Source organism: Oncorhynchus gorbuscha, linkage group LG03 (genome assembly GCF_021184085.1).
Source record: "Oncorhynchus gorbuscha isolate QuinsamMale2020 ecotype Even-year linkage group LG03, OgorEven_v1.0, whole genome shotgun sequence".
In the NCBI taxonomy this organism is placed as follows: domain Eukaryota; kingdom Metazoa; phylum Chordata; class Actinopteri; order Salmoniformes; family Salmonidae; genus Oncorhynchus; species Oncorhynchus gorbuscha.
Window position 1 is genome coordinate 44840588 of NC_060175.1, and position 21576 is coordinate 44862163.

The window sequence follows — 21576 nt, forward strand, 5'->3', positions numbered from 1 at the left end:
CCAACAGTCATTTCATCCCACATTGATTCATCAATTCCAATGTCAGTTACTATCAAAGGTCAGGTATTAGGCTACCTATATCGCTGTGCAGTGTGTGTGTGTGTGTGTGTGGACTGACACTGCGTTGTTAGGGTGACTTCTTACCATGGTAATTGGACACACATGACGAGGGGGAGATGGTCAGTAAAGCCTCAGCCATTCCTGTCACGCGTCTTCTATTCAACAGCCTGGGCCCCCGTGTGTGTGTATCTATATGCTGTGTGTGTGTGTGCAGAGTGTGATAACACACCAGCATTCTTCAGTTGTAAATAATTGAATCAGGCTATTTAAGTCCCCTCAGAGCGGAGCTGTAATTCGGTGCAGTTTTGCTCTTAAGGACCGGTAATTATGCCTGTTAGGGACTTCCAATACATCTCAAGACCTTCACTTCTTTCTCCAAGTAGGGAACCAGTTACATCTGTGCTGTTAGACATGTCGAGACAAGGTGCTGAATAAAAAGGCACATTTTCCAATGAAAATCCGGAGACCAACTTCTGTCCACATGCCTAATGTGATCGAATACTCTCTTGCTATATACAGTATCAGTCAAAAGTTTGGACACACCTACTCATTCCAGGGTTTTACTTATTTTTTTTTACATTGTAGAATAACAGTGAAGACATCAAAACTATGAAAAAACACATGGAATCATGTAGTAACCAAAAAAGTGTTTTATATTTGAGATTTTTCAAATTAGCCACCCTTCTTCTTGATGACAGCTTTACACACTCTTACATTTACATTTACATTTAAGTCATTTAGCAGACGCTCTTATCCAGAGCGACTTAACTCTTGGCATTCTCTCAACCAGCTTCATGAGGTAGTCACCTGGAATTAATTTCAATTAACAGGAGTGCCTTGTTAAAAGTTAATTTGTGGATTTTCTTTCCCTCTTAATGCCAATCAGTTGTGTTGTGATAAGTTAGAGGTGCTATACAGGAAATGGTCAGTCAATCCAGAAAATTTCAAGAACCTTCTTCAAGTGCAGTCGCAAAAACCATCAAGCACTATGATGAAACTGGCTCTCATGGGTTCCGCCACAGGAAAGGAAGACCCAGAGTTACCACTGCTGCAGAGGATATGTTCATTAGAGTAAACTACACCTCAGATTGCAGCCCAAATAAATGCTTCACGGAGTTCAAGTAACAGACACATCTCAACATCAACTGTTCAGAGGAGACTGTGTGAATCAGGCCTTCATGGTCAAATTGCTGCAAAGAAACCACTACTAAAGGACACCAATAAGAAGAAGAGACTTGCTTGGGCCAAGAAACACAAGCAATGGACATTAGACCGGTGGAAATCTGTCCTTTGGTCTGTCTTCAAGGCAAATGGTGGCTACTTTGAAGAACCTAAAATATACACTATATTTAGATTTGTTTAACACTTTTTTGGTTACTACATGATTCCATGTGTGTTATTGCATAGTGTTGATGTCTTCACTATTACTCTACAATGTAGAAAATAGTCAAAATAAAGAAAAACACTTGAATGAGAGGGTGTGACCAAACTCTTGACTGGTACTGTGTATGTAAACAAATGATAAAAAGTCATTATTGTGAATTATAAAAGTCATTTCTTTGAGGAGACTCAAGTGAGTTAACACACTCAGTACTCTCTGCCTCTGGGATCCCAGCAGAGGCAGGAGTGTTCTCCATCTTTACGTCTCAGCTGTCCATCTGACCACCATCCCATGTGCATACCTCATTAACCAAGACACAGCGTAGTGTTCTCAGAACAGAACCATCTCTGACACACTAGAATAGAAAGATGTGTTCTGTGTGCATCGCTGGGCAATGTGGTAGTGTTAACGGTCATGGTCATGATCCAGGAACAAGCTCTGGGATTCAGACTCTCTCTGTGTTTCATCCAATGAAGACCTCTGTCCTCTAACTTTAGCGTTGTCACATGACCCTGAGTGCCGTGCATGCCTGGGCCAGTGGAATGTGAGGAACATTGGTTAATTGGCTGTCACATTCTAAAGACATTCTATTCATAGTAATCGGAATGCTCTTCATGAGCCCTAAACTGAAAACAAGAGAGTGCCAGTCAGAAGCACAAACAGACATAACAGATATACCTTGGTTAGCAGTTTCCACAGTAACAGGTGGTCTATCACATAACTGAAGTGCTTGACTTCTTTTCACTCTCTTTGTTGGCCTGGAGTACTTTAGCTTTATGTGAAATATGTAATAGTCATTAGCTTGGGCAGGGTCAACTTAATTCTACAAATAATATGCAAATTGAAAGACAAGCTTTTCTCAAGTTGGCATGCATTGGATGTTACATACTTTTGACGCATATTGTGCTTATCAAAGCCCCCAAACAAACACCATATGATAAACACGTATAGAAGTATCCAAACCGCATTCCCATAAGAGTATACTGTGTAAATATGACATAGACCACGACATTCAGTAAGACAAGTAACATGTTAGAACCACTAACTAGAGCCATATATTTAGAATAAATATATGGGTCTGGATACTGGTCATTGATCATATTGGGTTGAGTGAGTTTATCCATCCACAGAGATATGTGGTCTCTCCAGTGGGTGTATTCTGCCCAGAGTCAGCCAGTCCCCAGTGGACCAGACCACTGTCACTGTCCTGCATCAACACAACTCAGGGATTGTCCTCTATGGTGCAGCCCAGAAAGCATATGGCCACAATCTGTGGCACTTCTGACAGCATCTTAGCTCTGCTTTAATTAAACACATGGAAAACCCACAGACTCTCTCTCAGTGCCAAACCATCGTCACACTAACTGACAGTACAACCCCTCTGTCCTTGGGAAATGCCCTGCAGGTCTGAGAAGAAGTCAATCCATTAATATGCAAATTAATATATGGGTTGGGTTGATGAAGTAAGACTGTGCTCTGATGAGTTTGAAATGAGCTTCTTGCTACCCTTTGAATGGAAGCCATGTATTCAGTTAGATCAATACGAAGATGACTGGAGATCGAGGCGTTTTAGTTTTGTTTTCCAAGACTCATTACTTTGGAAACAATGATGCAGGGACAATGAGCATCTCTCCAGGTATGAGTTAGGCAGTGGCAGCAGGGGCGTCATGCACCCATTATTTTAGAGGGGGGAAGAAGTATGTGACGATGGAGGCGGGGTGATCCCGAGATTTTTGCATTTTTCAAACACCTGAAACAGCTTCTTCCTGAAATCTAAAGCAATAATCATTACGCCTAATTATATGTAAATAAATATGTCTATTTTTCTGCATAGGTTACCTAAGCATCTCTCTTTACCTGTTCAATTGTCATTTAAGCCAAGTAAAGAAGCTTTCCTGGTAAAATCTAGGTAAAAGATTGAAGGTAATGTGAGTTTGAGTACATTTAGCAATTGCTTGCTTTTCTAATGTCTAGCAAACTTGCTAGCAGGCTTGCCAGCTAAGATAGTTAGACAAGCTACTCTAAATTGATTGATAGCCTGAAATGGCTTGGTGGCTAGTTATGTTGGAAGATTGGGAACTTATCTAGCTGGCTAGTTTATAAATCTAACTTCATAAAATTGCTGGGTGGCTAGTATTACAGAGAAACAACAAAACATTTGTGAAATATTTATTCATCAAGAAGGAATCAATTGGCTACATAGCTTGATCACATTAATTTACAAACAAACCTCCTACCCATCACCGGCAGCTCAAATCAAATCAAACGCTGTGTGTGTGTCACTCTACTCTCTCCTCCTCCTGCACCTAGTCCAGTCAGTGTGCCCCCTCTGTAAAATACAGCTGACAAATCTTTTTTAGCAAACAATGATGATATATTGTGTGCTTAAAAATTAAGTTTAGTAATTCATTTGATAACTGAGAAATACAAAAAAACAAGACAAATCTGGGCATGACACCAGTGGCCTAGGGGCCCAGTAAAAAAGGCAAAAAAAGACATAATCGCTCAGTTGTCAGGACAGTAATGTGTCTCGTGTTTGTGCAGCTGTTTTGGTCATAACAGTCAACAAAATGAAAACTCCTGACCACCGCAAAGTATATATGAACACGGGAAGACATGCTATCTAAAAGGAACCCACATAAACACACTAATTCACCCCACATGTCAGTAGCATCCCCCTGGGCAAAAACGGATTGAATCGATGTCGTTTCCACATCATTTCAAACCCCAAAATCAATATGACGACATTGAACCAATGTGGAAAATGAATTGGACTTGCAAAAAGTAATCTGCGTAAGGGAATTTTGTATTTTTGTCACCCACATTTGACCTAAATCCAATGACGTGATTGTTTTGATTTCACATTAGTTGACAACCAAATGTAAATCAAAACTAGACGTTGAATTGACATCTGTGCCCATTGGGATTGGTCTTCACTCACTTTTAATCTAGTGTGTGTAGTTAAATACCTGGTTTTGAGACCTGCAGTAGAAGGGAGGGGGTGGACTAGAGTCCACCCAGTTTACGGGGGCCAGTCTTAGCTACTGTAATCCTCTGACCACATGGACACATCAGACACGAGCCAATTTAGAACCCTGTCACTTCACCTTTCAAACACAAACTTCACCTGGAGCTCATTTAAGTGTACATGTAGAGAATTAAAACGATGAGAGAAGTAAACTACTCCTGTCGTTTTGGATGTAAAGGTTGTATTCATTGAGGAGATAGCTTGTGAATTACAAATTGTACTTCAGTAAAGCCCATTTGAATCCCATCCATAGTTATTCATGCGTTAATCGATAGAGATGCATCAGCAGCACATTATCTGGGTTTATATGTTCAGTTACAGCTCACAGACATCTGTTTGCAAACAATGCCACAAAGGCCCAATAGTCACAGTATTTATATCACTTCATGACCTCATTGGGGAATGACATTCACTGAGGGGTGACTTTTTAATCAGCGCTTTCGCCACGTTTCCATTCATTTGTGTGTTGAGCAGATGGAGAGGGTGACTGTTCACTGTCAGACAAATGATCACACGAACACACCAGTCTCTAGTGAGGGAACGGACACCTGTCAATCTCTGTCTGAAATACTATTTTATTCCAATGCAGGACCACATCAACAAATTACGGGCATGCATTTTCTAGTCCTACATTATAGATATTCAATACATCAATGATTCTATCCATACAAAATATAAAAATATGTGGGACTTCATTTACATAGTATTTACATTGCTTCCTTAATTTAGTGAATTTATTCATTCATTTACGTATATACAGTACAGCCTATAAACTTGAGTACACTGGTATATACCTAAATCACATTGCATGAAAAAGCTGGACCTTACTGAATTGTCTGTACCTTACTGTTGCTGCATGGAAATGACATTATTATTACGAGTGCACTTTGGCTTTGATAAATATGGTGACAGACAAGCAGAGTGCAGTGTGAGAGTCAGAGAAATATAACCAATAATCAGGATAACTTGTTCTGAAACATTAAATGGATAAACATGCAACACATTTGTGCTGTTAACCGTTTACCCAACTGCATATCAAAACACTGTCAACCTCACAATACTCATCAACTTGAGAAGTCTGTTTCTCTTTTCTGAACAGATGAACTATGTTAGTGTATACTGGGGGAGGGAGGGCACTTTCTCTTGACTCTTTCCATGGTGTGAATTTTAAGAGATTATGCAGTTCTTGCTTTTCCGGCGTTTGCGGGTGTGCAGCTGTCCCCCTCTGCCGCTCATTTGGTGCGGACCGCCCACCCCCGTGGAGCTGTACTTGTGGAGGAGCTCTTGGCTGCTCAGGTACCTCAGCTGCACGGGCCTAGGAATGGGCTCTCCCAGGAAGTAACCCTCGTCCTCCGACTCAGACGATGAAGAGCAGGTGGAGCACCACTCGTCCTCATCCTCGTAGTCGTCCCAGGAGTAGGGCCCGGCGAGACGGCGGTGGGCACTGGGCTTCTGCAGGGTGAGGTCAGAGGTGGTGCGAGGGCACTGCCTGAATGGCTCCGGCCCCCTGCACCTCCCCCCTGCACTCCCAAATGTGTCCCTAGTGCCCCGCGGAGGGGGAAACTGGTCATAGTCCTCTCTGACTCTCAGCTGGGGCCTCTCCCTGCGCTCAGCGGCCAGGTGCAGGGCGTTCTCCGATCGGGAGCGTCTGGAGCGACGGGAGCGGTGGTGATTGTGTCTCCGGCGCTGAGGGGTGTCTTCAGGGGCAGCCATGCCCGGGCCCTCTCCTCGTCTCCGCGTGCGCTCGCTGATGGGCGGGAGGCGGGCAGCGTTGGCGCTGCTCACCAGGCTGACCCTGTCCTCCTCCTGGTAGGTGAAGCCGGCTGGCAGGTGGCTCATACCCATCCCCAGGCCTGGGGGCTCACAGTACTGCAGAGGATACTGCACATGCACTGGGGGCTCCAGCTCCATGTAGGGCTGGCCTGAGGTGAGGCTGTGCATGGAGTCAGAGCTGTGGAACTGGACCGAGGAGTTGAGGGTGCCCATGTTGCTCTTCTCTGACACGTTCATGCCAGAGTCTTTGCTCAGGTCTGGCATGGAGAAACGAGACAGGTGCTCCTGGCGCTTCCCTCCTCCGTCTGCTGACGTTCCTTCAGAGAAACAACAGGCGGGTTAGTCAGTGGTTAACTTCATCAGTTATCCTCATTGTTATCATTATTACGTCAATAAATCTCATAACCATTGACGTAATTATGAGAAAGGCATACAGTATGTAATTAGCTTTGGATCGGTTGCAGTATTCTGTGAGAAATAAATGTCCTAAGCAGTTAAATATATTGCTTCAAATACAATCACATGAATTAATCTTCCCTCCATGGTGAATCTGGAAGAGCTACCTGTAGCGTTGGACAGGGCTAGTGACTCCATGGAACCCCTGGGTGTCTGCTCTAGGGGAGTGAGCTGCTCCGTGAAGCTAAGTGCGCTGATGGGGTTCCTGCTGCGCCCCATCTGGGGAGGCCCCACCTCCCTGTCCTTCTGGAACACATGCAGACTGACCGAGCGCTTGTCAGAGAAGCCGTTGTGGTAGGACAAGCCGTGGGGTACGTCAAAGCTTTGCTGGGGTTTCAGTTTGGGGGGATAGTAGTCCTCTGAACTCTGATGGAACCAGTTCTCATTCATAGAGCGGCCTTTCAGGGCTGAGATGGGTGGCCTCTTGGTGACACCCGTCTCCTTGGACCTGTGGTTTGGTTGGTTGCCCTGCCCGGGGGAGGTGGAGTTATATGCAGTCCTGACGTTGCATTGGCTGAGCAGATGGAGTGGGGTGGGTGTTGCTGTGGGGTTTGATCGGCCCTCGTAGGGGTACGTGTCACGCCCCTGTCCCTGGCTCTTCCATGCGGGCGGCTCGCGGGTCAAACTGGGCGTCTGGCTAGACAGACTCAGCAGGTCCATCTGTAAGGAGAGAGGGTCCACCTCACCCGAACACCTCCCTGCCTGACCCCCGTTCTTTCCAGCCTTGGAGCTGCGGCGGGACTCTCGAGTGGAGCGTGCGCTCTGGAAGGCGGAGTCTGAGGAGTCTGACCCGTTAGGCTCCTCCCCCAGGCTGCAGGAGCGCGAGCAGAAGATCTGTCCATGTTTGGGCAGGAAGGGGCGACCTAGGAGGGAGCTCTTACAGCGGGCACAGCAGAAACAGCCCTCTGTGGCGTGCCAGTGCTGCCCGTCATATGTCATCTGGCCCTGGTCAATGCCTGAGGGACAGAGGGGAAAAACACTTATAGGCCAAAATGTTAATGGAAAGGACCCAATAATCTTTACTCTTTTGCTCTGTAATGAGCCAATGCCTGCAACAGAGAACCACTAATCATTGTGGAAATACTGTAGGTGCGGAATGTGAAAGATAAAGTGCTATAAGCAGCAAGGCAAATTAAGGCCAATCAAATACAAAACATCAGCTAAATACTCTAGAGGCAGAACTCCCTTATCAAAAGATATAGATATCGTCCATAAACTGGAGAATGTTCCAACTCCATTTTAATAGGAAATGAGTTGGAAGTTCTAAGTAAACCTGAGTGAAGAAAGGCCCTGGGGCTACAACACTTTTACAACATAGTTTAGGGTTAAACTCATTATGTAACATGCATTGCATTTGAAGTATGTTTGCAGTTGCCAGGGAGAACAGTCCTCGGCTAATGGCTGCCATCTGGTTTCAAATGGTTTCTGATGGTTTCAATTTATAATCAGTATTACTCAAATACTTTCTGTATCCTGTATAACAAATAATTACAGAGCTGCATGTCTGTTTGCTGAGGGCCGTGCCAGATCACAGCCTGGGATCCTGTTGAGGGATAAGCAAGCGGCTCTCTGGACTGAGAGGAAAGCACAGAGGTGGCACTGGCCCCACTGGTGATAAGGCGCTAGGTTTACCCTGTGACAAGTCGTCCTGCTTGGTTTGGTTAACGTAGAGAAACTGACCTTGTGAAAAGGTATATCTACTGAATCTTCTATATCAACTGATCTTTTCCCCCTTTGTGAAAACACTGTTGAGTTCATCTAGTCTGTTTTAAAAGACGCTACTTGCATCCGTGCCGTGAGGTATCTGCATGCCAGTGTTGCGTTAAATCATAGACGGTTCAATTCTACTAAAAGCATGTCATCTTTGCATCATGCATATTTCTCCCTGAAATGTTTCTCCAAAAGCTAAATCCAGGTCATTCCTCTGTTCTTCTAAACATTACTGAAATCTTGCAGCTGAAATTGCGTCCTATTTGTCTTGCTTGACATATGCCAGTGCTTTAGCCCTCTAGATTACAGCTCGTGTTGTTGGATCGAGGGCCCTGCGTTGGCTCTGGTGGATGTGCGGCGTACCGATGTGCTCCCCGCAGGAGTCACAGTACTCTGCGTAGAGGGACTCGAAACAGCTGCAGCAGTAGGGCCGGCCCTCCTTCATGATGTACCGCTGGCCGCCCAGCACCGTCTCACACTCGAAACAGCAGAAGTGCTTCATGTGCCAGTGCCTGCCCTCCGCCTCCGTGCACTCGTCCGCAAAGATGATCTACAGACGGAGAGAGAGGGAAGAGAGGAGAGAGGGATGAGGACGGTATCCTTTATCATGCTGCTTTTCTCTGAGATGAGAGGCCCTGTTCACCCTATTACAGAGAATGACAGGACAAAGGCTCAAAGGCCTGGCTGTCTGCTACCGTAGCCCTCTCTCTATCCCTCCCCATACTGACAGACACTGTCCTACTGTATTACACCATCCACTCTGTCCCCGCTTTGGGATCGTGTGTATGGAGATCTACTGAAAATCCATGTTTAATTATTCCCATGTTATAGCACTGTATTTCAAGATACCAGATAGGAAAACAGAGGAGGCCTATATTTAAACCATCTACTGTTTTACATGGCAGTTAGTGTCACTTGCCCTTATCGTAGTCAACATACTATTTGTTGTACTTCTGTCATGTGTGTGGATGAGTATGGGAAGGCCTAGACATGTTTGAGTCTCAGAGAGGATTGCTGGGGCCCGGCACATAACGAAAAACTTTACATTTCACATACATTTAAAAACATGAACATGTAGTGTGTGTGTGCATCTATCAGCTACACATACATGTGAGTACATGCACACGACAAGTAGGTCACATGGGGAGAGGCGTTGTGCCGTGAAGACTTCAAGTGTTGCTTTATTCGATTTTTAAAAAACCAGGTTCTCTGTTCACTTGTGCTATATGAGATGGAAGAGAGTTACACTTATGGCTCTGTGGAATACTGTACGTTTCCTTTCATTTGTTCTGGACCTGGGGACTGTGAAAATGCCCCTAGTGGGGTAAGTGTGTGTGTAAGTTACCTATGCAATCCATTTGGAATTCCCAACACGTTTCTTATAAAACCAAGAAGTCAGTCTTTCCTCAACTCTAAGCCAAGAGAGACTGGCATGTATAGCACTAATATTATCCCTCTGATTACAATGAAGACCAAGACGTGTGGCTCTGTTCTGGGCCAGCTGCAGATTTGTCTTGCTGCACTTGACCATATGACTGGACAATAATCAAATTAAGATTTTAAAAAATAGAGCCTGCAGGACTTGCTTCTTGGAGTGCGATGACAAAAAAGCAAGACCTTCTCTTACCAAATATTGAATCTATAGGTTTTGACCATGACAGTTTACAATCTAAGGTAACACCAAGTAATTTAGTCTCCTCAACTTGTTCAACAGTCACACCATTCATTACCAGAGTCAGCTGAGGTCTAACACTTAGGCAATGATTTGTACCAAATACAATGCTCTTAGTTTTAGAGATGTTCAGCACCAGTTTATTACTGGCCAGCCATTCCAAAACAGACTGCAACTCTTTGTTAAGGGTTTCAGTGACTTCATTAGCTGTAGTTGCTGATGCGTATATGGTTGTATCATCAGCATACATGGACACACATGCTTTGTTCACCCACGACTGTGTGGCCGCGGACAACTCCAACACCATCATTAAGTTTTCAGATGACGACAGCCAATCACCAACAACATTGAAACAGCCTATAGGGAGGTCAGAGACCTGGAAGTGTGGTGCCAGGACAACAACCTCTCCCTCAACGTGGGCAAGACAAAAAGGCGCTTATTGTGGACTACAGGAAACGGAGGACCGAACACGCCTCCATTCACATCGACGAGCTGTAGTGGAGCGGGTTGAGAGCTTCAAGTTTCTCTGTGTCCACATCACTAAGGACCTATCATGGTCCAAACACACCAACATAGTTGTGAAGAGGGCACGACAATGCCTCTTCCCCCTCAGGAGGCTGAAAAGACTTGGCATGGGCCCTCAGATCCTCAAAAAGTTACACAGCTGCACCATTAAGAGAATCTTGATAGGCTGCATCACCGTTTGGTATGGCAACTGCTCGGCATCCGGCTGTAAGGTGCTACAGAGGGTAGTGCTTACAACCCAGTACATCACTGGGGCCGAACTCCCTGCCATCCAGAACCTCTATACCAGGTGGTGTCAGAGGAAGGCCCTTAAAATTGTCAAAGACTCCAGCCACCCAAGTCATAGACTGTTCTCTCTGCTACCGCACAACATGCGGTACCGGAGCGCCAAGTCTGTAACCAAAAGGCTTCTTAACAGCTTCTACTCCCAGGCAATAAGCCGGCTGAACAGTTAATCAAATTTCTACCAGGACTGTTTACATTGACCACCTAATTTATTTATTCATTTTTTTGCACTGACTCCCTTGCACTGGCTCTATGCACACTCACTAGACTACCCACATACTACACCGACACTCCAACACACACACTGCTGCCACTCTATCCTGATTGCAGAGTCACTTTTACCCCTACATACTGTATTACCTCAACTACCTTGTACCCCTGCACATTGACACTGTACTGGTACTCCTTGTAAACTCAGAAAAAAAAGAAACGTCCTCTCACTGTCAACTGCATTTATTTTCAGCAAACTTGTGTAAATTTGTAAGTCGCTCTGGATAAGAGCGTCTGCTAAATCACTTAAATGTAATGTAATGTAAATATTTGTATGAACATAAGATTCAACAACTGAGACATAAACTAAACAAGTTCTTCAGACATGTGACTAACAGAAATTGAATAATGTGTCCCTGAACAAAGGGGGGCGGGTCAAAATCAAAAGTACCAGTCAATGCAGCTGGTGGCCACACCAGATATTAAGTACTGCAGTGCATCTCCTCCTCATGGACTGCACCACAATTGCCAGTTCTTGCTGTGAGATGTTACCCCACTCTTCCTCCAAGGCACCTGCAAGTTCCCAGACATTTCTGGGGGTAATGGCCATGGCCCCAGCCCTCACCCTCCGATCCAACAGGTCCCAGACATGCTCAATGGGATTGAGATTCGGGCTCTTTGCTGGCCATGGCAGAACACTGACATTCCGGCCTTGCAGGAAATCACGCACAAAACGAGCAGTATGGCTGGTGGCATTGTCATGCTGGAGGGTCATGTCAGGATGAACCTGCAGGAAGTGTACCACGAGGGAGGAAAATGTCTTCCCTGTAACGCACAGCATTGAGATTGCCTGCAATGACAACAAGCACAGTCCGATGATGCTGTGACACACCGCCCCAGACCATGACGGACCCTCCATATCCAAATCGATCCCGATCTCGGTGTAACGCTCAGTCGTTCGACGATAAATGCAAATCAGACCATCCCCCATGGTGAGACAAAACCGCGACTTGTCAGTGAAGAGCACTTTTTGCCAGTCCTGTCTGGTCCAGCGACGGTGGGTTTTTGCCCATAGGCGACGTTGTTGCCAGTGATGTCTAGTGAGGACCTGCCTTACAACAGGCCTACAAGCCCTCAGTCCAGCATCTCTCAGCCTATTGCGGACAGCCTGAGCACTGATGGGGGGATTGTGCATTCCTGGTGTAACTCGGGCAGTTGTTGTTGCCATCCTGTACCTGTCCCATACGTGTGATGCTCGGATGTGCCGATCCTGTGCAGGTGTTGTTACACGTGGTCTGCCACTGCGAGGACGATCAGCTGTCCATCCTGTAGCAATGTCTTATGCGTCTCACAGTTTTGGATATAGCAATTTATTGCCCTGGCCACATCTGCAGTCCTCATGCCTCCTTGCAGCATGCCTAAGGCATAAGGCAAGCAGGGACCCTGGTCATTTTTCTTTTGGTGTTTTTCAGAGTCAGTAGAAAGGCCTCTTTAGTGTCCGAAGTTGTCATAACTGTGACATTAATTGCCTACTGTCTGTAAGCTGTTAGTGTCTTAACGACCGTTCCACAGGTGCATGTTCATTAATTGTTTATGGTTAATTGAACAAGCATGGGAAACAGAGTTTAAACCCTTTACAAAGAAGATCTGTGAAGGTATTTGGATTTTAACAAATTATGTTTAAAGACAGGGTCCTGAAAAGGGACGTTTCTTTTTTTGCTGAGTTCATAGAGCATCGTTGTTGTTTTTATTGTGTTACTATTGATTTTTTTTATTTAGAAAATATTTGTCTTACATTTTAACTCTGCACTTTTGGGAATGGGTTCATAAGTAAACATTTCACTGTTATGTCGACACCCGTTGAATTCAGCGCATGTGACCAATACAATGTGATTTGTGTTTAGCAGGGTCTGCTCCTACCTCGTCGCAGGCAGAGCAGCGTGGTTTGAGTCTCTCTGCGTGGTGCCGACCACAGTAGATCTTCCCTTCCTGGTAGAAGTAGATGAGGTCCACCAGCAGCTCGTCACACATGCTGCACACGAAGCAGCCAGGGTGCCAACACACGCCGTGGCCCGCCCGCGACGCAAACACTGCAATGTCACCTCCGTTTATCTGCCCTCCACACTGGTACAGAGAGAGAGAGAGAGCGAGAGAGCAGAGGAGACAGAGAGAGGGTAGAGGAGAGAGAGAGGGTAGAGGAGAGAGAGATGGTAGAGGAGAGAGAGATGGTAGAGGAGAGAGAGATGGTAGATGGTAGAGAGAGAGAGAGATGGTAGAGGAGAGAGAGAGAGATGGTAGAGGAGAGAGAGGGAGAGGGTAGAGGAGAGAGAGGGTAGAGGAGAGAGAGGGAGAGGGTAGGAGAGAGAGGGAGAGGGTAGGAGAGAGAGAGAGAGGGTAGAGGAGAGAGAGGGAGAGGGTAGAGGAGAGAGAGAGAGGGTAGAGGAGAGAGAGAGGGTAGAGGAGAGAGAGGGGTAGAGAAGAGAGGAGAGAGAGAGAGGGTAGAGGAGAGAGAGAGGGTAGAGGAGAGAGAGAGTGTAGAGGAGAGAGAAAGGGTAGAGGAGAGAGAGGGTAGAGGAGAGAGAAAGGGTAGAGGAGAGAGAAGGGTAGAGAAGAGAGTAGAGGAGAGAGAGAGGGTAGAGAAGAGAGTAGAGGAGAGAGAGAGATGGTAGAGGAGAGAGTAGAGGAGAGAGAGAGAGATGGTAGAGGAGAGAGTAGAGGAGAGAGAGAGAGATGGTAGAGGAGAGAGTAGAGGAGAGAGAGAGAGATGGTAGAGGAGAGAGAGAGAGAGAGAGAGAGAGAGAGAGAGAGAGAGAGAGAGAGAGAGAGAGAGAGAGAGAGAGAGAGAGAGAGGGTAGAGGAGAGAGAGAGAGATGGTAGAGGAGAGAGGAGAGATGGTAGAGGAGAGAGAGAGGGGGTAGAGGAGAGAGAGAGAGGGTAGAGGAGAGAGAGAGAGGGTAGAGGAGAGAGAGAGAGGGTAGAGGAGAGATGGTAGAGGAGAGAGGAGAGATGGTAGAGGAGAGAGGAGAGATGGTAGAGGAGAGATGATAGAGGAGAGATGGTAGAGGAGAGAGAAGAGATGGTAGAGGAGAGAGAAGAGATGGTAGAGGAGAGAGAAGAGATGGTAGAGGAGAGAGAAGAGATGATAGAGGAGAGAAAAATGAAGCAGGGAGAGGAAGATTTGAAGAGGTGAAAGGTACAGGGAGTGGGAATGAGGGGGCGAGACATTGAGAGATGGTAGGGAGGGGAGAAAGGAGGGGTAGAGTGTGAAGGAGACAGAGGGACATGTAGAGGGGTGGGACAGAGACAGAAAGGGAGAGAAGAGAATCAGAGATCTAACTGGCACACAGACCTGTTACGCATAGAGGTCAGACAGGGGAGGGAATTCAATCAATACACACCCTTAGAACAATCTGCTTCCTTACACACTCATTCCTGTGGTTGTCTGCTTAGCAAGAAACACAGTGAGTAAAACATGGATACAAACCGGGCATACGCATAACAGAGCACTGCAGAACTTGCCTCAGGACAGTAAGGGAATGACTAGGGGCTGAGTGTTTTTCTGAATGAAAACAATGTGGTGTAGACTAAAGCAACATCAAGATTTGTTTATCTCGACTGCGATGTACCTTCAGGAGATCAAATCTGGAAGGTACGTTCCAAGGCACAGTATAACATAAGGTGAAGAGTTAGGATCAAAAACACAGCATCAAGGATCCTATAAGCCATCAGTGTGTCAGTGTGACATTTGTTCTGGCCAAGCTACTGGGAGAGATGAGGGAAAACACAGACAGGCAGATCTACCACAGTTGAGAGGCTGGGTCATGACTTCAATGTGAGGCTCCATTTTTATCAGCTTCTTTTAAAATGTCAGCTGAGCTCTTCACGAGGTGAATCACAATAAAAATGTCGATGAGTACCGTCAGATTCTACCATAAAAGAAAGGCGAGTCCTTTGCCTATACAGTATTTTCTTTGATCACTTTTGTAATGTGTTTTTTTTTTCGTGTGAGAGAAGACTATACGCGTATTTCTATCGTATCCATCCAACTATGGCCACCCCTGTATAACCTCTACGATGTGTCTGTCCTACCCTCCCACCGGAGTTACCGTACCTGCTCACAGATCGCTCCAGTCATCGTCACGGGAAATGGTCTCACATTGCCGCGGCCCAGATTCTCCCGTTTCCGTTGGTTACTGAAGAGTTTGAGCTCCCTCTTCTCTTCATCGTCCAAAGTGTTACAGTAACGAACCTGGAAAACACACAGATTATTCAACATGTAATAAAGGGCTGCAGAGACAAAGACAAATGATCCAGAGTTAGAGACACTAGTGAGTTAAGATGTCACGGTGACAAATGCCCCCTTCCCAATATCTGTGTGCCCGGGAGGCAGACGGGAGGAGGGATAAGGGTCTTACCTCATTGTCGTGTGGGGGCAGCTGATGGAGGAGTTGTTTGATGCGGTGCTTCTCTCCTGGGCTGTTCACATAGGGAACCTTGTCCTCGGGCAGGGAGCTGTAGTAGTGATGAACCTAAAGGGAGAGAAACCAGGGCTGGTCAGGCCACTACCACTAGTGACATGGTACAGAGATTGGCCCATAAGTGGCAAATGAACATTTATTGGAACCCTATAGGCTATATGAGTATTGGAGGAAAATGTCAAAAGTTTGGACACACCTACTCATTCAAGGGGTTTTCTTAATTTTTTTATTATTTTCTACACTGTAGAATAATAATGAAGACATCAACTCTATGAAATAACACATATGGAATCATTTAGTAACCAAAAAAGATGGTTACTACCACTTGAAACTCCTGGTGGTGAAATCTATTAGTCTTTCACAGTCTTTCAGAGTTACACAGGGGGGGAAAGCTGAAAATCGGGGCCAGTGTTCATCAATGGCCGCGATTTCAGGAGCATCGAGCGCCAGAAGACGGAAAGAGAGAGAGGGACGAAGAGATTAGGGCGCCAGAAGTACAGGAGAGGCAATTAATATGTGCTGACCACAGGGCCACAGGTAGCCAATTTTAATGGCCCATCTATCTAATGAATGGATATTTGGACTGGAACCTGTCAGCTTTGTCCTTGGGTGCGGTACCAAGGGCCTGGCACCAAAACTATATGGATAATGAATAATGAAAACGCCTTCTGCATTTATTCACTGCAACAAAATAACAACAAATATATAGATATCGAAAGCCTCTGACATCCAAACTTAAAACAAAACACTCTGCAACATGTTCTATGACACGAGGTGTACTGAGAAACGCTCTCACACCCCCCAGAGCCAGTAAGGATGAGCAGATTGGAATAATAATAATCATAATTAGGGCCATAGAAACTACACTGAACAAAAATATAAAAAGGCAACATGCAACAATTTCAAAGATTTTACTGAGTTACAGTCCATAGAAGTAAATCAGTCAATTTAAATAAATTCATTAGTATCTGGTGTGACCACCATTTGCCTTAAGCAGCATGACAGATCTCCTTCGCATAGAGTTGATCAGGCTGTTGATTATGACCTGTGGAATGATGTCCCACTACTCTTCGATGGCTGTGCGAAGTTGATGGAAATTGGTCAAGACCCTGCTGAGGATGACGAGCACACAGATGAGCTTCCATGAGACGGTTTCTGACAGTTTGTGCAGATATTCTTCAGTTTTGCAAACCCAGAGATTCATCAGCTCTCCGGGTAGCTGTTCCCAGATGATCCCACAGGTGAAATAGCTGGAGGTGGAGGTCCTGGGCTGGCGTTGATACACGTGGTCTGCAGTTGTGAGGTCGGTTGGAAGTAGAGCCAAATTCTCTAAAACGATGTTATAGGCAGCTTATAGTTGAGAAATTAACATTCCATTCTCTAGCAAAAGCTCTAGAAGACATTCCTTCACCCCCCCTAAAAACTTTAGACATCCGTGACATTGTGTTTTGTGACAAAACTACACATTTTTATTGTCCCCAACACAAGGTGCACCTGTGTAATGATCATGCGGTTTACTCAGCTTCTTGATATGCCACATCTGTCAGGTGGATAGTAAAGGAGAAATTGGGAAAGGAGAAATGTCTCACTAACAAGGATGTAAACAAATTAGTGCACAAAATCAGAGAGAAATAAGCTTTTTGTACATATGGAACATTTCTGGGATCTTTTATTTCAGTTCATGAAACACTTTACAGCTTGCATGTATATTTTTGTTCAGTGTAAATGGCCTCAGATTGAATCTTCTCTCTAATTATACAGATAATATACAGCTTTTAAAGGATAAATCTAATAGCAGGGTTTATGTTAGAAACCAACCTCCCCCACAGCTGTTTTTCATCTCCGTTCACGGGAGAGACCGACAGCGTCTAGGACACAACCAAAGACCAATCCTGACACACTATAACAAGCAACAGTGAGTGTTTATTGGACATATCACACTAACAAAAACACCATGGCAACAGCCTGCCACACATGGGCAAGAAGAGAGGACTGCCATTCCAAAGTACAATAAATAGTAACAGACTGACATTTCCTTCAATGTAAGTGTAAAGGTTATCTTTACATCTACAAAAGCATGAAATAATAAAAGCTTTAAGATTTGTACCAGATCCTCTTGGATGACAAAAGCAGATTATTCCCCATCTCGTGACACTCCGTGATCTGCCTCTTCAACAGCAGAGACATCTGTAATGGCTTCTTTAGTAACATATTTGGTCTCAGCTTCCCGTATCCTGGCAACTTCCTGACATTTTATTACCTCTGACATCGAGAGAGAGAGAGAGAGAGAGAGTGCATATTGGCTGGGCCTTCCTGAGACCAGAACAGTCAATAATGGCAGTCCTATTAAAAATGAGTAAAAGCAATGTTCAGGAAACTCAGTTCCCTTTGAATTAAAAACCAATAAACTCTGATACCTGGTTTCAGAGATAACAAACGCATGATTATTGTGGCTGGAATACAGCTGAAAATCTGTTTCACATTGCTAATACAATTTTGTTACTGCACGAATTCAGACATTCATTACAGAGCAAGGGGAAATCATGTTTAGTTATTCCCAGTCTTTGTGGACTGCTAAAATATGTAGTTACAGAATGGTGACTTGACACCAGTTGAGACTGAATAGCAGGCTCCTCCTGATGGAGCAGTGGGACTGTGTCCCTGAGGAGAAACCTACACCTGGATGGAGCTCAGATTCTACAGATTAACTGGTGGTATTCACCATCTCCCTCTGTGGCTGGGCAGGGCGTTGAAAAGTACCTCAATGGGTATCCTCCCCCCACCGCGCAGGGTCAAAAAACACATTTCTATGACTTGACTGACTTGACTGACTTGTACGTCAGGTTTGGAAGAGCTTTACTGTATAGGTGGAAATCCAATGTAAATAAGTATGCAACCAGCAGTAAATCCTACAAACTAAAGCTTATTTCCTCAATGCAAAGCCTCTCTTTTAACGGGAACATTCCCAGTCTCACTGCCCTACTGCTTTGGAAAGCCATCAGTCAGTCTATCCTCTCCAGTCTCCAGTTTGGCAGGCCGGTGTTCTGCTGCTTTTAAAGTGGAGCTTAATTGACTGGAGGTCACGTGGCCCTTGGGGATGAAAAATGGCTGTGCTCAGCCTTGCGCGACTGAAATGGGGGATGAGTTAACAGTGTATTGACCACCCCATTGCACAGGCAATAAGGCTTGCTAACAGTTCATCAAGAAAATGAAACTCATATGTATAAAGGTTTCATTGTCTAATAAAATAAAATAAACTCCCACACACGCACACCATCGGTACACAAGGGCCTTGTGAAGATGGTTTCTTGGATGCTCACAGGCCATGTCATGTGTTTCTGCATATCCCAGCCTAGCAAAGTCAACAACGGGCTCCTGAAACCACGAGTAAACAGTTTGCAAGCAGAAGGAATTAGATATTAATTCAAAACCCGACGTCACGTAATCCTTGTAAACCAAATAGTCTTACTTGAACACCAAAACACGCAACATAAGCCGGTGAAGAAATCTTTGATCCAACACAGAGGGAAATCAAACCCTACTCCCCGGTGTGCGTGTCCATCTTTCATACCTGTTCAGGTTTGAGCCCCGGGGGCACCCAGGCATACTCCTCCAGCGCGCAGCCTGAGTCGTCGTCTGAGGTGGAGTTCCTCTGGAAGTCATACATCAGCTTAGTGACGGTCTTCTCCATCTCTAGAGGCACGGCCGTCATCACATGCTCCTCAAGCCTGCACTTACAATGGACACAGATCTTCCTACAGGACACGGGGACAGAGAGCAGAGGGCAGCAACGAGTTAGAAAAGCTTACAGTCGACACAGATCTTTCTTCAGGGAAGATAAAAGTGATCAACAGTTATCCATCCATAGGCAAAGCTTAGAGTGGACACATGTCAAAGTGAATAGTGATATTAAACACTGTTTAACCAGGACATATGTCTTGTACCTACGGCAAAACGTGGGTCGAGTTCAGAACTCTTCCAATGTCTATCTTTGTTTTGAGGGTTTTCTATTGCAAAGCAACGAAGCACATGAAATGTAAACTCCACAATAGTTCAAGAGCCAGGGTTCAAATGTCAAGGCTTCCTGCCGCGCGTCTCACCGAACAAGAAGGATCTCAGAGACATTCTAGCTCCCACAATTCTCTAGGTAACGCGAGTGAGGACATAATGACAAACCGGTTAAGGAAATGATTCGCCGAGCTACTGACAGTGATGGAAAGCAGTACTGTAAATACACATTTCTCCCCCTGTCTTTACAAGGTTACCTTCAAACTGTCTCAGATGCTCAGACAGGATAACACTCTGTTCTCATTCATCAAGAACCAGATAACGGGTTAACAAACCCACACAAGGTATCCGTTTTGTTTGCATACAGAAGAACAATTGCTAATGTTTGTTAGAGGCTCATTGTTTTTATGTCCTTTTCAATCTAAGCATAGTATATGTGACTTGTGCCCCCCCTCCTCTTAAAAACAGAACAAACTGAAGTTATGAACTAGGCTACACCCAGACACAGATACACATGGTGAAAGCCCTCTGTTAGGGCAGCAGACCCTGTAACCAGCAGACATTGGGTTAGCCTGCAGGTCATATCCACTAACCTCTGCTGCCCCTCAGGCAGCCAAACCCATAATCCAGCCAGACGCCTGGTGGGCAGCACAGGGTCAGAGGAACAGGGGCTTAAGGCCTCTGACGGCAAGAAGAAACAGAACAGTGTAGTTAGCTAGATACACCACCTGATATAGCCTCACCATCCAAAGAGCGTTTCTGCCTTTATAAACAGCAAACTAAACATTTGCATCTGCAATGGGTTGTTATTAACTAGTTATTTAAATGAGCATGATGAAGTGAAATAGAGAGGGGGCTGATTACCATTGAGAACAACAAAAAAATGACATGGCTTTGTAAAGATGGATTCCCCAATTATGCTAGTGGAAAACTTTGACATGTTAAAAATAGTTAAACTAGTGATGCATGTCTGGGGTCTAGTACATGTCTAAAAGGCAGATATCTGCTTCTTCAATATCCTTTGGCAAGGGCAATCTACCTGAGCTCCTGGAGGCGATTGGCTTCAGAGAGCAGTCTCCATGAATATTAAAGCAACATATACTGAAATGCCAAGATATCTAATCTATGAATACTGATGGAAGTGGTAAGTAGTACATGGAGCCAGGCATTGCAGACTAAGTCACCAGCTCTCTGACTACCAGTTCATCCGTACAGTGGAGGAGAATAGATCATTAAACAGCCCATCCCAGAGGTAGGACACCTAGCCTGGGGCTAAAGCATCCGGAGTCCTCTCATTACAATACAGCAGTCCCCCATCATTACTAATGGATGTGTGATTAACAGGAGACAAACACACGTACTCAGACACACACACACACACACACACACACACACACACACGAATGTACGTTAGAACACGAGAGATGATTCAGGAAACCACGCCAAAAGAAAGAAGAATTTTTTAAAATAAATATGCCACACACACCTCCCACTCCTCTTGATGCTAGCGGATTCCTTCTGCCTTTTTGGTGGCGAGCAGGCTTAGCGATAGGGGTTTAAATATAGCCTGGAGGAGTACATTGGGCCTGGAGGAGAGTGTTTCACACTGCATTCCTGGTTAGAGTAGTGTCTCTGTTTTAAAATGATACAGACAGAGGCCTTACAAAACACCAAGCCAATGGTTCTCCTTGTCTTTGAGCTGGGCATGTGAGCAGGAGGGCTGGAGTCCCGTGAGACCCATGAGTCTCCCTCCAGATGGAGGCCATCGTCCAGTGATTCACCTCCCAAACATCTGATCTCCCTGCTTCAGAATTAGCAGAGATATGCCCAGGGCCTAAGCCTCTGATTTACAACATGCTGCACATGACTGGGATTTCCAGCCTGAAACACTATCCCATGTTACACTAGTCATCTACACGACTTCAATTGGGGGGAATGGAGTACTCTGGTAATGCAAGTGCATCACCAATGCCTCCACGAAGGGAGGAGA

The 21576-nt window shown here is 45.3% G+C and overlaps 1 protein-coding gene across 5 annotated transcripts in view; it reads right to left on the minus strand.

The window, feature by feature from the left end:
- Nucleotides 1-5024: 5024 nt before the first annotated feature.
- The window catches only part of LOC124031422 (prickle-like protein 2), a 112640-nt gene continuing 96088 nt past the window's right edge, over nt 5025-21576 (minus strand). For 4 of the 5 annotated variants that reach the window (XM_046342644.1, XM_046342642.1, XM_046342645.1 and 1 more), the window contains 7 exons: nt 19150-19333; nt 15516-15629; nt 15212-15349; nt 13021-13224; nt 8772-8958; nt 6806-7654; nt 5025-6559 (listed from right to left, as the gene is read on the minus strand). In XM_046342644.1, coding sequence (XP_046198600.1) covers nt 5637-6559; nt 6806-7654; nt 8772-8958; nt 13021-13224; nt 15212-15349; nt 15516-15629; nt 19150-19290 — 2556 coding nt within the window. In that variant the 5' untranslated portion in view covers nt 19291-19333 and the 3' untranslated portion in view covers nt 5025-5636. Of the gene's footprint in view, nt 6560-6805; nt 7655-8771; nt 8959-13020; nt 13225-15211; nt 15350-15515; nt 15630-17685; nt 17841-19149; nt 19334-21576 lie in introns of those variants that run through there. The other variant, XM_046342646.1, reaches the window with a different exon arrangement.